The 16,491-nt window shown below is 45.4% G+C and overlaps 1 protein-coding gene across 3 annotated transcripts; it reads right to left on the bottom strand.

Moving 5' to 3' along the window:
* Window positions 1–265: 265 nt before the first annotated feature.
* LUC7L (LUC7 like) lies at window positions 266–16,491 on the bottom strand. Of its 3 annotated transcripts, XM_054992480.1 has the most exons (11): window positions 16,281–16,491; window positions 14,356–14,426; window positions 13,259–13,353; window positions 12,155–12,253; window positions 11,179–11,289; window positions 9,725–9,868; window positions 8,852–9,028; window positions 7,441–7,529; window positions 6,530–6,559; window positions 5,122–5,292; window positions 266–2,215 (listed from the first exon to the last, which is right to left on the bottom strand). In XM_054992480.1, exons 4-11 carry the CDS (start codon window positions 12,248–12,250, stop codon window positions 2,074–2,076), a joined length of 960 nt encoding a protein of 319 aa, XP_054848455.1. In that variant the 5' UTR covers window positions 12,251–12,253; window positions 13,259–13,353; window positions 14,356–14,426; window positions 16,281–16,491; the 3' UTR covers window positions 266–2,073. The 3 variants fall into 3 exon arrangements, with proteins under 3 accessions (XP_054848455.1, XP_054848453.1, XP_054848454.1); XM_054992478.1 differs by lacking the exon at window positions 14,356–14,426 and having other exon boundaries at window positions 16,281–16,426; XM_054992479.1 differs by lacking the exon at window positions 16,281–16,491 and having other exon boundaries at window positions 13,576–16,266.

The raw sequence follows: 16,491 nt of genomic DNA, 5'->3' as shown, positions 1-16,491 counted from the left end.
ATGAAGCACTTACACACAAACAATTCTGGGCAGTTTTAGATTTGTGTACTAGACCTTTATTGCATTGCTCCACAGCAAAGTCTTGCCATTCCTGGTTCCTTTGGAGTTGTTTTCTGTAAAAGTCAGGACCAAACTTGCTCCAAACTACACACAGGCAGTCAAAAGAGCACAGAGGGCTGGGACTCACGAGAAAGGGCTGAGAAATGGCCTCGTCGTCAGGGAAGGCCCAGGCATTAAGAGAGCACCTGAACAGAGCACTGCCCACTCCAAGCCACAAAGGTAAGCTTTTAATGTGAATCAGACAGGCAACAGAACAGCATTTTACTCACAACTTTAGATCAAAATGCATCAAAAGCAAAGGAAAAAAGAAATAAAATCAAATAACCAAATCCCATTTAGGGATGGATAACTACTTTGCACTCTTCATGTGACCAGTCCTGGTGGTTTCCTTTATTGGGCTACTGACTTTCTGAAAGCAGGATATGCACCAAGACCCTGCTCATCCCCCAGACTCACTGTGTGTGTGAGTGAGAGAGAGAGAGAAGATGCAGGCCTAAATCTGAACTGGGACAAATGCCTCTGGCCCAAATGGATCTGCTGGGGAATTCCTCATGTAGCTGGCAGCTGCCTCTACCAAAAAAAAAAAAGGCCTAGAGAACACTCTCCAACTGCTACTAAATAAGAGCAAATGCAACAGTGACGGGGAAAAATCACAAGGAAATTCTAGATGGGCACTAAGATGAACATAAAAAATCAACCTGTACAATGCAACAGACATTCTCCCACCGCAGCATGGGGCAGAAACGTTCCACTGAAAAACAAGGTAAAATACCCAAAACAAAGTCAAACGCAACCACGCCCTGGACACAGCACCACTGTGACCATCAGCTTCAAAACCCTACAGAGGTCTGATTTCACCCAACAATGCATTAGTTAGATATTGGACCAGCTAACCAAGGGGATAAAGGGAGCCACAGTCCTATGACTAGCCGATTAATGCTTAGCATCACAAGCAGGAGCCAAGAAGAAGCATCTGCCAGCAGAACGATAAATTCAGGGTGGCGACTCTTGGTTCACCCCGTGGGGGCACACAGGCCAGGTTTTGAAATTCCACTAAAAAAGGAGGTAGACCTCACTTTGGAGAATACCGCAAGGGCACCTGCAATGGCAAGATGTAAAATCCATATAAATTGTGACACACACACCCCTTTCAGGTAACACATCTATGTGAACTGTTCAGTTTTGGACATGAGCCAGCTTCAGGGAGAAAATGAAGTTCAGGAGTATATGAACACACAAGCTATAAAAACAGACATTGAGAGATTCCGCACACGTCGGATAATGCATTTCCAATCCTCTTTATAGATCATTTGGAGTGGATTTTTTTGTGGGCGGAACAAAAAAATCCACCTCAAAGGATTGATAAAGTGCACTGAAAGTGCATTATCCAACGTGTGCGGAATCAGCCACTGATTAAACTGTTTTGAAGGGGGTGGGGGTTAAGAATCAATATTCATTTCATCAGATGGGTACTATTTTACTGGGCCCCTATAAATATTAGGAAAAGGGGACTGTACCATGTGATACAAACTATCCCCAAAACAGATTCTGAAAAATGGTGTGGTGAGACCAACTAGGCTTGTTCACATTTAGTTGTTAAAAAGAGGGAACATAAGATGGATTTGCCAAATTTGGAAGAGATGCATCTGCGCAACTTGAGGTCCTTCAGAATTTCATTAACTTTGCCTGCACCAGAAAGGCATTTTTAAATCCAGGCAAGGGGAGAGCAGGGGTCAGACTATAGCAAGCTAGGACTCCTCGCAGGACTAGCTCCCAGAAGCCTCGTTCACCTGTGTTGAGGACTGGTTGCTGCTACTGTTTATTTCTATTCTTTTTTAAAAGTCTTGGTCAATGGTAAAGAACTGTCACAATACCAGCTCTGCCATCTGCAAAAAATAATAAAAATCCAAAACTACAAAAGATGTGCTGTATTCAGTTAATAGAAATGAGACATTTGGACTGCATCAGACATTTCTCAAGGACAATATACAGTATAAGAGGCCTCGCTGGAGTTCAGATCTCGCCAGCTTCCCTCTCCTCCGACCTCTTCGAACGAGATTTGCCGTTGGTGCTCTCGTGCCTTCTTTCAGAAGAACTTTTCTCTTTCTTCTCTCTTTCCCGTGATTTCTCCCTGGAGGACTGATCTCGAGTGGATCTGAAGCACAAACCAAACCACACTATAAAAAGGGCCCCACAACAGGCAGTGTTCATCAGGGCACAAAAATGAAGACGTTGTCCAGAGAAAGGTGACTGTGGACTTACCCTGCCAGCTCTCCTTCCTACAGGAGGATAGCCCAAGCTGGGAGGGAGGAATGATCTAGGTCTCCCTGGACTGATGGCTAAGACCTACAGGGCTACGCTCTCCAGCTGACCTCCCTGCACAGCACCCAGAGCCAAGTGGCTAGTGGTGCCCATTGGCAGGTTCTGCTGGCCCTTTTGAACCCATCTCCTCTTCATAGCATAGTTCACAGCTATCCCAGATAACCAATTTACCTTGTTGGCACTGGCTTATCTGCTTCAAGATTTTTTTTAAATGCAAAGTTGCCCCAGATAAGATGACACACACAGAGCCACCCCCATGGGAATGAGTGGCCCTACGTGGGTAAGAAAGAAATTAACAGTCCCTAAGACAAGTTGTCATAGGGAGCAAACGGAGAGCCCCTCTCTGGAAACAAGATCCTCGGCATGAGGGAGCCTGGCTCTTTCCCAACAGCAAAACCAAGACCACAATTGGAAAGGGGCAAGATGTGCTGATCAACTTCCTCTCTTACCAACACACGGGAATGAACCGCCTGCAACACCAGAGAAGGGCACAGCCTAAATCAGCACTCTGAACAGTAATACAGGCCATGCCTATTCAGTTCAGCAGATACCTGCCAGCGACCAGCAGCCGACTCAATAACTGAGACTCTTCACAAGACCTCACAGAACAATCATGCAGGCCAGCCACTGAAATATCTAAGCCTTCTCATGTTTATCTTTTTCTGTTTTGGCCGACAGTTCATTCTATGCCCAAACATTTTCTCCCCTCAACTGTCTTTTGCAGGGGCTGAACACCATACAGCAGTGAAGAACAGACGAGGGAGAGTGCTGTCCTAACCCCCAGAACTTACCAGGTGAACTTGGGAGACTGTTATCACAGAACTCCATCTTCAAAATGGTGACCTTAAGGGAGGGCAGGCTAGTATGATGGCCAGGATGTGGAAAACCCAAGTGGGTTAACTTATAAAGCTTCCCAGGTGACCTGCTATTTCTCAAGCCTGGAGCAATTCACAGGGCTGATGGGAGGCTACAGGTATTCAACAAAGTAATAGCAGGGCACGTATGCATTAAATTGATTCAATATGATTACTTTTGATTACTGCAGCTCTACACATAAAGTCGCCCTTTAGATCTACTAAAACAGATCTACTAAGGGCAGCAAAAATGCTGCTTCTGACATTTTATCTTCCGTTAACGTTCAGCTCAAAGACAAGTGCCAGTTTTTATACTTGGATCAAACAGGGGCAGCTACAAAGCCGAAGCAGTGGCTCAAAGCTTCTGCCAACCTAAGGAAGACTATCAGCAACTTTTCATATCAAGTTAGCTTTGTTTTACAACAGGGACCTCTAGGGCAAAGAAGACTATCAAACGGGGAAAAAAATATTCAAGAACAAAGCTTTAATTTTTAACAATACTTTAATTTTTCTGGAACATTAATGCTGACACACTATTAAGTGTTAACATTTAAAGGTTTAATAGAACACAATGCTAAGACAGAAGATGAGAACAATGCCATATCCTCTGACAAGATGGATCTCATCTTTCATCCACCGCTCTCTTGTGTGTGGGCTATCACTCCTGCGTAAAACTGCAATACTTATTTCTACATCTACTGCTACCCCACAACGTATCAAAGCAACTAAGGCTCTCCTTTGGAAGAAGTTACAGGAATCCCTTCTTCGCTGACATCTTTTTCTTTTCAAAAAAATAACTGAAGCCTTTCCTTCCCCAGGGAACACTTTGAGATGGGCCAGTGTACATTTACTTAAATGTTCCAAAATATCCTCTTACCTTGTTCTGTAGCAGTTAGTCTTCCTCATTTCCTAATCATCCAAACGTTTAATTGAACGTGTTCAAGAAAGATTTAAAGACAAATTTTGTATCCCAACTACAGGCACCCTGTTTCTAAACACCCTCTTCTCTAATTTCAATACTTCACCGTGGAAAAAAGAGGCTTAAAACCTCTACCGTTCCGCAAAGCTCATTTGGTGGCCTTTGAAAACAAAACGAGGGCCCTGGCACTGCTGAAATGAATCACCAGCAGCTTCAAGCACGCTAGATACAGCTGCATCAACAGGAGACTGGGTGAACATGCTTGTGTGCGAGGGACCGTAACTCAGCGTTTCGCATTAAGCTTTGTGTACAACAAAAAAGATATATATTTATTAAAAAACACAAGTGGAATATGATAAGCTATGCATTAGAAGCTATGCCCAGCAATTTCTGTTGTGGCCACGTAGTATAAACTACTGTCCCTGCTCGCCCCCAGGTATTAAAAAGGGTGGGGACAGAAACTGAGAAGGAAGCTGTTGCACTAGGCTGCCTGTTCCTTTGCTCTCCACAGTACAGCACATGGGCTGGGTCTTGTTATACGGGAATGTCCTGTGCTTGTCTCTAATGCAGCACGATGTGGGTTTCTAAACTGAAAGGTCCACTTGAAGCAATTCTATAAGCTACCAGCTTGTCCCTGAGCAGATGCCAAGTGTTACAAGGGCAGGAGAGGAGGGAGTTCCTCTTGCAAGGTTCAAAGTCAGACATTTAGCTTTCTTCTGTGAAATAATCCATGAGCCCCAGATGGTGTCTAGAGCTTGAAGATGAGACCTGCAGGTGGCTCTTAAATCACCCTAGCTGATTTGCAAGATTTAACCTGGATTGGGAACACACGCACCCATCTACCCACAGTTTGCTAATTTTGGAGTCCATCCTAATTTCTCTGAACTTTGAGATGAATGGCATTTCTCGTGGCCAAGCCAAAAAGCCTTTCCCCCGAGGGAAAACAGTTATAAAGGCTGGGCGTACTTGTGCTTTGTACTCCTGTCTCTGGATCCTCGCCGGTGGCCTCGGCTATGGCTGCCAGAACGGCTGCGGTGGCGCCTGTGCCTCTCCCGCTCCCGGGACTTGGAGCGGGACTTTCGCTTCTCCCGAGAAGTGGACCTTGAGCGTCTTCGCCTTCGCTCTCGAGATCGAGACCTACATGGACACATAAACCAAGTGAAACCCAGTAATACTCTGGCAAGCAAATGTTCCACACAAATGCTTCTACAAGGCAGTGGCTTTAGCTCCTTTTGGTCCTACATAGCTTTGGAACTGCCCAAGACCTGCTGAAAATCTGTCACCTACCAATTCCCTCCTTGCAGGAAGAACAAACAGCAAGAACCATACCTGCTCCAGAGGTCTGACAAACGGACAAAACCCAAGAAACTTTTCACACTGACATTTTGTCTCTTGATGACAACATCAAGCTATAACTCAACGTACATCAAAAAGCCATCACAGAGCAAACACCACGTATGGTGACTTCATCTTACCCAGGGCTTTTTTTCAGCTGGAACGCGGTGGAACAGAGTTCCAGAACCTCTTGAAAATGGTCACATGGCTGGTGGCCCTGCCCCCTGGGCAATCTAAACTCCCCTCTGTCTGGAGATCAGGGGGCGGGGCCACCGGCCATGTGACCATTTTTGCCAAGGGCAACCCACTGAGTTCCACCACCTCTTTTCCCAGAAAAAAGGCCCTGATCTTACCTCTAAATCCCTAACTGAGACAATCCAAACTCTTTCAGGACTGATCTAACACATGCAACAGAACTAAGTGGTAGAACAAAATGTGCTATCCAAGACTGCAGTGGTGTGATCATGTTTTTGGATCCTCCCTTACGTAATAACCCCAGCTGAATCCAAGAATAATGCAATAGGGAGAAGGCTGGCTTAGAATTCTTCATGGCTGAGCCAGTGTTTGGCTTGCAAGGAGGGGCATGCAAAAGTGGTGTTGCCCACCTGCAGTCTCGGCCTTTGTCTGCTACCACTGCCCAACTCTGCTGCATACGTAGGCCTCAGCAGGAAATCATCAAGTGCTCAGCCACTGAGAGCTATATATGCATGTGTGAACCTGCCCAGAGAACTTTCTTCAAACTCCAGCAAGGCCTTTCACAAACAAGCAAGCGTTTAAGTGGTGGATTCAAAGAGGGACTCCTTGCAGCAGTTTTTACTTAAAATCAGTTATGCTATGCAAACACGGCAGTCCCACACAAGTTATTCCAGGCTACTAAAATCAATGGGCTCAGAATAAACACCACGTAGATCCTTTATGAGTTATTTTGATGCAACCCACTCAGAATTAATTTCCAGGCAGCAAGAAAAAGAGGAGTTGTGTGAAGTTGCCCCATGGAACATTCACATAACCTTCTCTCACAAAACAGAGGATGACTCACCTCCTGCGGTCTGTGTTTCTTGATCCAGACCTACGAGAGAAGAGGAGCAACATTTCACAGAAGATAATACAGACATCTGCAACGTGGCTTAGTGAGGGCAACCTGAAGTTGCAAACTCAAAACTCAATCGCGGAGGCTACACTGCCTGAGAAAGCACCCTTCCTCCCAGCAACCAGAGTGAAAGCCATGAACCATGACTTCTACAACACGGCCAAGAAGACCCTCTTCTCATTCAGTCACATGGATTAGGTTTTGCATTCCTTACATGGCAAAATGTAGCAGCTTAATGCAAACTCTAGCCTTTGGACCAACTATGCAATTTGCTGCTCGCTTGCAGGGCTCATCAAATTATCTACCCTGCCAAATATTTTTGTCCCCCCTCCTCTCAAAGCCCACCCCATGTAACACTATTGCAAATGACCTCCGTGCCCTGTACAGGTGGGAAAGAAAGAGCAGAAACTTACGCTGCTCCACTTAGGGGAAGAAAAAGCAGCGCAAGGAATGTTAGTCTATCTATTTGTCTCCTTTATATACTGCCTTTTTGCCACTGAGCCACATGGAATATAAAATAATGCCAACAAACCTGAAGTGGCAAACTGGGGTCAAAAGAGAAGAGGAAAACAAGCAAATCCAGGCACTAACTCCTAGGTGGCCAATGGAACTGTTCCACAAAGACTGCAAAATGGAATGGGCGCTGGAGGAGACAGTTTTATAATGGACAGAGCCAAGAGGCTGCTGTTGTTCCCAGGCAGGCCAGAGAAACAGGCCTTGCTATTTTACTTCTTCCTTAAGGCAGCCACATGGGATGGCAGCTGCTTGGGACTTTCAAACTTCCCCTGGGCCAAGTGTTTTTGACATACCAGTTCTGCTAGCCTGCAACACCACAGAGCGGCACCTTCGCATTCACTCACCGTCGCCCCACATGTTCATCTCGCTCTTTTTCTTCTCTCCGTCTCATCCGATCCAGATTTCTCTTCTCCTGCTTTTCTGCCACAGTTTTCTAGGATCGGAAAACATATCTAGCTGAACATGTGCACTAATAAGTGTCTGACAATGTCATGGAACAGATGAAAAGAAATCGGAAGAAAGGGCACAGGTTTCATCAGACACTTACAAACAAGTGATATTCTAAATCGGAAGGTCCGTATTTCCCTCTACGTCAAATATGATCGTCTGGTTGCCACCTTCCAGCTGTTCCCCCACTTAAGGTAGCCTGCTTGTCGTCTACTAAGCTTGTTCCTTTCCTATATTGGCTCCCACTTTATGGAACAGGCTTCCTTCTCAAATCAGGAGGGCTCTGTAAGGCCGTATCATTTGAGAGGGATGTTAATAGGGTTTAAGTTGCATTTTCTTGGGACGGTGGTAAATTGGGTTTTACTCTATTGCATACGTTTTAAATTTCTGGAGGTATAAGCTGCCTAGACCCACAAGAGGGAGCATAAACATATTAATGAACATGCAGATAAGATCTGTCCTACAAGCTAGCGTATGGACAGTGTAACAATTCAGAGCATTAGGACCAGAAACACAGAGCTTTAAATGCCCACTGAGCCATTAAACTCCTTGGATAACTGTGGGCAAGTCATTCTCTCAGCTTAACTTCTCTTCCATGGTCACTGGAGAAAAAGAGAACCGTGTACAAAGCTCTGAATTCGTTCAAGGATGGAATAAAAAATCCAATATATTAGTATGATATTTCTGTGTCATGGACATGGCTGTGGCAAACACCCATCACCAGGGCTTCTTTTATGGGAAAAGAGGTGGTGGAACTCAAGACCGCACAATGACGTCACTTTGGGCCAGCTGGAACAAGGAGGGAGGTTTTTTTAAGTCTAAATTGCCCTCGGCGAAAATGGTCACATGGCCGGTGGCCCCACCCCCTGATCTCCAGACAGAGGGGAGTTTAGATTGCCCTCCGTGCTGCCAAGCAGCACGGAGGGCAATCTCAACTCCCCTCTGTCTGGAGATCAGGGGGCGGGGCCACTGGCCATGTGACCATTTTTAAGAGGTGCTGGAACTCCATTCCACTGCATTCCCACTGAAAAAAAGCCCTGCCCATCACCAATGGTCTCACACATATCAACGCTACCTGGGAATGGGAGTTTGAGGGGAAAATGGAACAGACACAAGACGAGTTGCGGCAGAAAGGGAAGCATCACAGTTAAGCACACTGTACACCAATGGACAACTATCAAACAAGGTAAGATATGAAGCAGGGCAACAACTATGCGAAGCTACTTGCAGCTGACAAGACAACAAAGCATGGGAGAACCATGCAGCAGCTAACTTGCTAAAAAAATGCAAAGGTGTAAGAAACTTTACCCGCAGCTGGTCCAGTTTTTCACGGATCTGAATGAAGCCCAGGTGTAGTTTGCCTCCAAAGTGATCGGCAAGACGCCGATCGTTGTCATGGAGACCAAGGTATGCAGAACAGACTTCGCACACCCGCAGCTTCTGCTGCTGGAAACTGGATGCAGGCATGGAATTACGGTATTCTTCCTGTAGGAGAAAGTAGAGAGGCAGCCTTTAGTTGTGACTTCCACGGCACTCTCCCTTTTATTTGCTCTTTCCTCCACTTCAACAAATTCCTCTCTACTCTCATGCAATTAATTGTATATTGCAAACACATAACCTTCATAACCCCATTATCTTGAGATTTTTGTCTTACTTAGTCTATGGATTGGGCCGTTTGAACAGCTACCAACAACATTAGCAGAAATACACAATAGTTCCTATAGATTCTGGCTATATCCCGCCAAGGGAATACTGGGAAGAAGGCTCATTTAACCCTTTTTGCTCCTGAAGAATTGAGGCTGATGACAAGATTTACTTCTCGGGCTATCAATGAAAATGTTTCAGCAATTTTTTTTTAACCGAAGTGGATTTACTTCTCAAGCTCTCAATTAAAAAATACATTTCAGAAGAACTTTATATTAAAAGAAGACAATCAAATAAAAGAAAGTTTTAAAGAGCAGCATTAAAAAACTCAGAAAAGCTGAGTTCACTGTGAGTAACTGAGTTATAATTTCAAACCAGGAAAAGACCTCTAGATAATCAGCAACCCTTCAACTACGGCTTGCTTTAGGTTAATTCTGTATTTTGCTTTCTTATATATTTTACTGTGCTACAATCTTAGACTGAAACAGTTTTCAGTTACATGCACACAGAAACAAATATGAGGAAAACCACACAAACCTCTGCTTCCTTCTTTTTCGCTCGAACTTTCTCAACTTCCATCAGTATCTTCTGGGATTCGTCCACATTCCCTTCGGCACCCAGCTGCTCAGCTTTAGCCAGGAGTTTGCCAATGTCTTCATTGAGCTCGTGCACTTTTTCTGCCTAAAGGGAAGGGGAAGGATTTTTTTTTAGCAACTGAATGCATAGACTGCATCTTTAGTCTTTGTTCTGCAAAAGTAAGAGATTTAATTGCCTAAAGAACCTTAATTTCCCCCAAGTTCTTGCATGAAAGATTCAAGGGGGCAAAAATGTAATACGTTCTTTTAATGCAATAGACTGGTTTGAAATCTGCTTTTTTGCCTATGTTCTTTGATTCTATAATGGTTTTCAGTGATTTTCTTAAGCCTCTGAACCACATCATATACATTATCTAAGTTATCCCTACATCAGTTTAAACTAGGCATAGTAGCCTTATGCATATCCTTATACTGCATTATTTTAATATTTGTATTCTGGTTTGCTTCTATTGCAGAAATCAAGGTGGTTTGCATAGATTGTCATGGACATCTCTGCGATAGATGAACAAAGATCCTGACCCTTTATGTCAACCACCAATCTCCTTTAATCCTCTTTGGTATGGGCGTGTGCAGCTGACCCGAGGAAGGCTAAAGGAGTTAGATGGAGGGAAAGTGAAAGAGAAGAATGTTTTTGCCAGGGTCTGAACCTCCTGAGAGTAGGATTGTGTTGTCTCAGAGCCTGGCTTCTGGGGAAAAACATGCTAATTTCAGTGAATACTTTAAAGTATTGTTGTCTTAGAGCCTAGATTCTGGGGAAAGCTGGCTAAATAATCAGAATTTCAAGAAGGAGCCAGCCACAGGAAGTCAGGCAGTGTGGTTATTCATACCTTAATAGTCACTCTTCAACACTTCAGGCAGAAGCTCTGTTTAATATGATGCCTTTTAAAATGAACACACACAGTAGCACAGTGAAAGTCCTTTTGTTGTGATGGCAGCGGTTGCTGAAGCAAGTTTCAAAAAACCTGCCCAGGCAATCAAATTTCCAAATGCCAATCAAAAGCCCTGCTGGATAAAGCCCCACTTGGCCCCACCCACTTTCTGAAAACACCTGGGGGGACCTTTCCTGGCACACTACGGCACCAAGGGCTACTGCGTTGAGGACCCCCCTGGTCTACTGAGTTCACAACAAAGAAAAGAAGGCAACTGGTGCAAAGGGAAGAACCTTTGATAATAATACAACCCTAGCTGGGATTGTATTATTATTAAAGATTCTTCGTTTTGCCTTGATGCAGCCCCCCTTCTTCTTGATTACTAGTGAGTTAACAGCCATAATGACGTTTAAGAGAGACTTCCTGACATCTGCTTATGTTCTCCACTACAGCATGTAATTTCACTAACAAAGCTGCCAAACTACTAAAGCAGCCTGCTGTTCACGATTTCACATGGGCCATATACCTTTGCAGCCACTTCAGCACTGATCTCCTCCTGTGTTTCCGCAAGACGTTTCTTGGCAAGTTCGGTTCTTCTGTCACACTCAGCAATGAAGGACTCCAAATGATCCATTGCCTGTGCACGTTACAAAAAGAAAATCTGGACACTCTTGTGATGTTACTTTAACAGCATTCCATTCCTGGAAATCTATAAGCAATGTGACTGACACAAATGTGTCCAGCTTCGGCAGAACATGACCAAGACTGCCTTCATTTCTTGTTACTCACTGTGGGACAACACAGATGAAAATGGACAGGGAAAAGAGGCAAGTGAAGGAAGTTCCTATCTAAAGGAATAGTGCAGCCATCTTCTCGGAGTACACAGGAATAGCCTGAACTTATTTACTGGGGTACACAGGCTGAAGCCCACCCTCTTTCCGATCATATTAATCCACATGGTTCTCAGGGTGATCTCAAGAGCTCCAGGTGAATAAGGGTGCTTCCTAATTAGGCCTTCAAAAACCAGTAACTCGTCTTACAAAAAACTACCAGAGAAGGCTTATATCAACAATATTCACCACACAGAGCTGCATCAGGCTGCTTACACGGTCTAGGAATCTGTCACACTGGAAGGCTTTCAAGCAAAGATGAATTAGCCACCTTGGTTGCCCAGGCAAGCCAGAAAGGCAGAGTATAAATTTTGTAAACAAATTAAAAAAGTTCAGCTCAGACTGGCTCTGGAGAGTAGCTCCAGACAAATCCTAGAATAGTCTGGCCATCAGAATTGCTCAGTGAACTCCCGCGCATGATATTAAGTCTGTCTCCATGGATCACCACCTGCAGTTCCACATATTCAAGAAAACACTTAATATTTTGTAAACAGCAATGCTCCCCACTACTGATCTTGGCAAAAGGAAGCTTGCTTATGTGAGATTGCTGGGAAATCAGCACTTGCTGTTGCCCAGTCTGATATCATTGCCAGAAAACAGAAATGAACTTACATCCAGCTCGAAGAATGGGTCTTTCTCTTTGCTTGCAATCTCATAATCTGCTCTCAGTGCCAAATCGTGAATTTTTGTACATTCTCCCAGGTCCATGCGCTGTTGACAAAAAAAAATGTTTATGCATTGCTACAAACACAACAACATGTAATTAGCAGCAATTGATATTGGTAAGGAGTTAATTATTTTGGAAACCACCCTTTTAATATCTATAAGCAGAGAAAATGACTGGGACCAAGTTCTGTCATGTCAAGACAGCCTACACTGATGGGAAAAAAGGGAGGCATCTTGTTGGTTCTCCTTGACCACTCACTTCCCCCTCCCTACTTATTTTAATGATTGTGTGATCTTTCTGGACCACCTGCCTGGGAATCAGAAGTAGGGTACAGAGCTCTTGCTGTTGGCGGGAAGATTAAAAAAGGTGGTGCAGTGCACTGCTACGGTACCCATGGCTGCTGATCCACAAGGTTCTATCCTCCTCCTCCCCCTTCAGAACCGACTGAGGCAGTGAACTGCCATCAACCTGCAGACAGCATTCACCTCTAGTTCTCCTTTACTGCTGTTTACTGAGTTCCTGAAACTGGTATGGGGTGTAATGAGGGCTAACCAACTGAAGCTCATGGTTCAGGAAAGTGACATTGCGTCTGAGGCACTGATGTCACTAAGGGCTCCCCCCTTAAAGAGCAGATTCACAACTAGGAGGTGGTGTTCAGGGCAGCTCTTATGTTTGATGCCTGGGAAGCACCCGTGGCATCAAACATCCATCATCATTACAAGAAGGATGGTGCCTGTGGCCCTGACTAGAGAGATTTCACAACAGCTGCTGCTTCAAATCTGGGTCTGGGTCTGAGCGCTGTAGCCCCTGCAGCAACTGCAGCCCAAAAGGCCGCATCTTGTTACATAGTTCATAACCAGAACACTTGAACATCATGCAGAGCTTTTCCTAACAAGCACTTTGCTTGTGTACAGCACCATTATAAAGCAGCCCAGGATGATTGCTCTCAAGTATGAAGAGGAGGAGAAACAGGGGCTTGCCACCATGCAGCAAGCAATTTTAAAAAATTATTCTGGCCACACGTCTGCTGCCCAACCCAAAGCACCTACCGTTCCTGCAAGAATATCATGAGGGCAACAGTCCAGAAGATGGCTCTTGCAGACCCGGTCATCTGTAAACTTCACCCTTTGTCTGGTTTCATCTCCTGAAATTCATGTTTGGTTATAAATACAAAGAGCATTAAAAAAAAAGGTGATTAAATACGGCAAGCTGTGGTATGTTTTATGTTTGCTTCATTACGCAGATTAAAATACTTCACGAACCCCAGAACTGCTTGGAAAACTACAAAAAACATTAAGTTATAGAACTTTTTTTTTCCTTCCACAGCCGAGAATCACGCTAGGTAGCATTTAAATGTGACACGCACCAGTGACTAAATAGGGTGCAGATTGTAAAGTTGTCCGTAACAGCTACATAAAGAGATGGTGTCGTCAGCAAAAGGCAGTCTGGATCAAGCCCACACCTATTTTCAATATGAAGAGCATGAGTCCGGAGATACCAAAACCCATGCTATCTGAAGGCCGTGAATCACGATACCCACATCTGGGAGTTTTGATCGGCAGCAATTCTGCCTCCAGTATTGGAAAGGATAAATACTGCCAAGTTACACATAAAAAGATTAACATGTAATGAACTTCCCAAAGCCACAGGGACATTTAGATGCTGGCCTGGAAAGTAGGATCTTGCCCTGTCCCTCCCCTTTCCCCACCCCTTAAAACATTTTACATTCGGGAGCCACTTAAAACAAGCAAAACCAAAAAAAAAAAAGTTGGTTAATACACACTGCGAGCTCCAACACATACTATACCCATCTGCATTCTTCAAGACCTCAGCTGCAGAATTTTATGCCCGCTGTTGAAAAGTTTTAAAGGAAAAGTTTTCTTGCCCACACCTGCAGTAAGGAAGTCAGGGGAATGATACATAAGAAGTAAAGGCAAAGTGGTAATGGTATGTGACAATTTCTTTTTAAAAAGAAAGCTAGTCTGTGTATCGTTCAGGATTTGCAAGCATCCAGGATTAATGTTGTGTCTACTGAAAATGTTTTTTTTTCTCCTTTTTCTTTCTAAACTACACTTTTAAAGTTATTCGTGAAAAAAGCAAACACTTTTTTTTGTTATAACAGCTTTAAAAATTGGTTGTGACTCACGGCTCGATGAACATGAGGCTTTTCTGCAACTCCCTTGCAGATTGATGTAGGCAGGCAAAGATACACTGAACCTTTATAAATAAAATAGAGGGGCCACAATTGTTCAGTTTGTATGAAATAAAAATATGGGAAGCAATTCAAAAGCAACTCAAATACACAAAGAAAGAACGAGCACTTATTCACTTACGAAACCAAGTGCAAAAAAGTTATCTTGCAGAGTTCTGCAAACGCTCTAGGCTTTTTTAAGTTGCTGATTTGAGTGAAGAAGCAGATACAAACCTTGTCAGGAATGCACAGCTTTTGGAAGGGAAGTAATTTCCTGGAGCAAGACACTAAGATCCCGTCTGTTACACAGAACAGATCTGCCTTTGTGTTTTTAACACAGAAAGCATTAATGCTACAGGTGAGCCTACAGAAGAAAAGCCTCACCACCTAAGAGCTGAGCAGTCAGACTTACAGCACGTGACAGGGAGCTACAGCCGATAAATCTGGCACTTAAAAGCTCTATGCTCCACCTGCTTCGACTGCCCAAGTTACAGAAATTAATGTTGTATTTATTCCTTGCTTCCCGAACAGCCCCAGAAATGTGCCGAGCACGCTGCGTTACTCTGAAAAGGCCAGATTGCTCCCCTCCTGCCATCTGTACCACTGTTTTACCCTAACCGAGCAGATGTTTCCAGGGGATCAACCGTTGTGCCAGTAACAGCATCGCCTGCTTTGGTGGGAGGCTGAGCTGGCACACCTCGAGGATGTGATGACGCAGGTGGAGGGGGACTTGGCCATCCTGCTTGGGCACCTGCCATGGAGGGTTGGGCCTGGAGAGCCTCACCGCCCAAACGCCAGGCTAGCCAACCTGCCACATGGCCGAACGTTGAACTGGCCAGACTGGTTTGACTTTTGCTGCGCTCTGCCACCCAGCTGTCCTTGCCTCAAAACTCACACATATGACACCTACAATTTTCGGAAGAGCCATGCTGGATCACACAAAATGTCCTTCTAGTACAGCACTGAGTGTCCAACAGCAACCAGCTGGGTGTTTCTAAGAAGTTTTGAAGTGGGGGCGACAATGAAAGCCCTTGCACCTCCTTCCCCAGCATTCAGAGGTAAACTGTTTCTGAATGTGGAGGCTTCACTTGTGCGTAGAATCTGAAAGCAGCTACTTTAAAGCTGCACATGTGTTTTAAGTGTACTAACACACACCAGATCAGCAAATCTTTACGGTGCCACAAGACTCTTGCATTATCACAATCTGCCAGGGCTCTTCTAAGATTCCCACCACACATCTCCAGAGTAACTCCGATTCTCGAGTCTTGATCTAAACCAGGGCTGGCAGGCAAAGAGCGAGCTGCGCCTCTGAGCATGTACAGAATGCTCATTCTACATAAAACCTGAGATATAATGGAACAGAGCAGCGCATCTCATCTTGCACAGAAATAACAGAGCACCGACTCTTTGCAAGAACCTGAGCAATAATGCAACAGAGCCCCGTGCCTCACAGCACGTGGAAACGTTTAAGCCTTCGCCAGAGCCTGACAAACAGCAGGCGGAGTAGTGCCTCTGAGCACATGCAAAGTAGTCACCCTTCACAGGCGCCTAACGCGGCAGCAGAGAGCGGTGCCTCTGTGCACGTACAGAGTGTTCCTTCCTCGCCTGGTTTCAAGACCTCACGCCACAAGCTTGAGACCCAGGGCCTGCCCCCTTCGCCCCAAATCAGGAGAGCGGCGGCGACGACAGCCAAGCGAGGCCCGGCTCAGGCAAGCCCCCGCGGCTGAACTCTGGCGCGGAGCGATACTCGGGGGAGGGCAGAGAAGGAGAAGAGCGGTCGCCCCCGGGCCTCGGCGGGCCCCGCAGCCGCCTCGCCTCGGGCTCTGCTGTCGCCAGGCCGGCGGCAGCGTCTGTCCTGCCTTCCAGAAGGCCCTACTCACCGTCCCGAGCCGTGCCCATGAGCTGGTCGAGCAGCGCCCGCATCTGGGCCTGGGCCGACATAATGGCGGCGGCGGCAGAGGCAAGAAGAGGGCGCCGGGGAGGAATTCGCGTCTCCTTGGCAACCGGGGGCGGGGGTGCGGCCCGAGCCCCGAGCGCGAGCGCAGGCGACCTGCTCTCCTCTCGCCAACCGTCGCAAAGTATGACGGGACG

This window comes from Eublepharis macularius, chromosome 12, assembly GCF_028583425.1.
Source record: "Eublepharis macularius isolate TG4126 chromosome 12, MPM_Emac_v1.0, whole genome shotgun sequence".
In the NCBI taxonomy this organism is placed as follows: Eukaryota; Metazoa; Chordata; class Lepidosauria; order Squamata; family Eublepharidae; genus Eublepharis; species Eublepharis macularius.
This window is presented reverse-complemented; position numbering and strand designations above follow the sequence as displayed.

Bases quoted from the DNA above. Each gene is read 5' to 3' on its own strand.
- LUC7L (XM_054992478.1), bottom strand. From the start codon at position 16,341: ATGTCGGCCCAGGCCCAGATGCGGGCGCTGCTCGACCAGCTCATGGGC. The intron at 13,354-16,280 runs GTGAGTAGGGCC...CATGAATTTCAG, and splicing joins CATGGGCACGGCTCGGGACG to GAGATGAAACCAGACAAAGG. The intron at 7,530-8,851 runs GTAAAGTTTCTT...TTCCGATCCTAG, and splicing joins AAAAACTGGACCAGCTGCGG to AAAACTGTGGCAGAAAAGCA.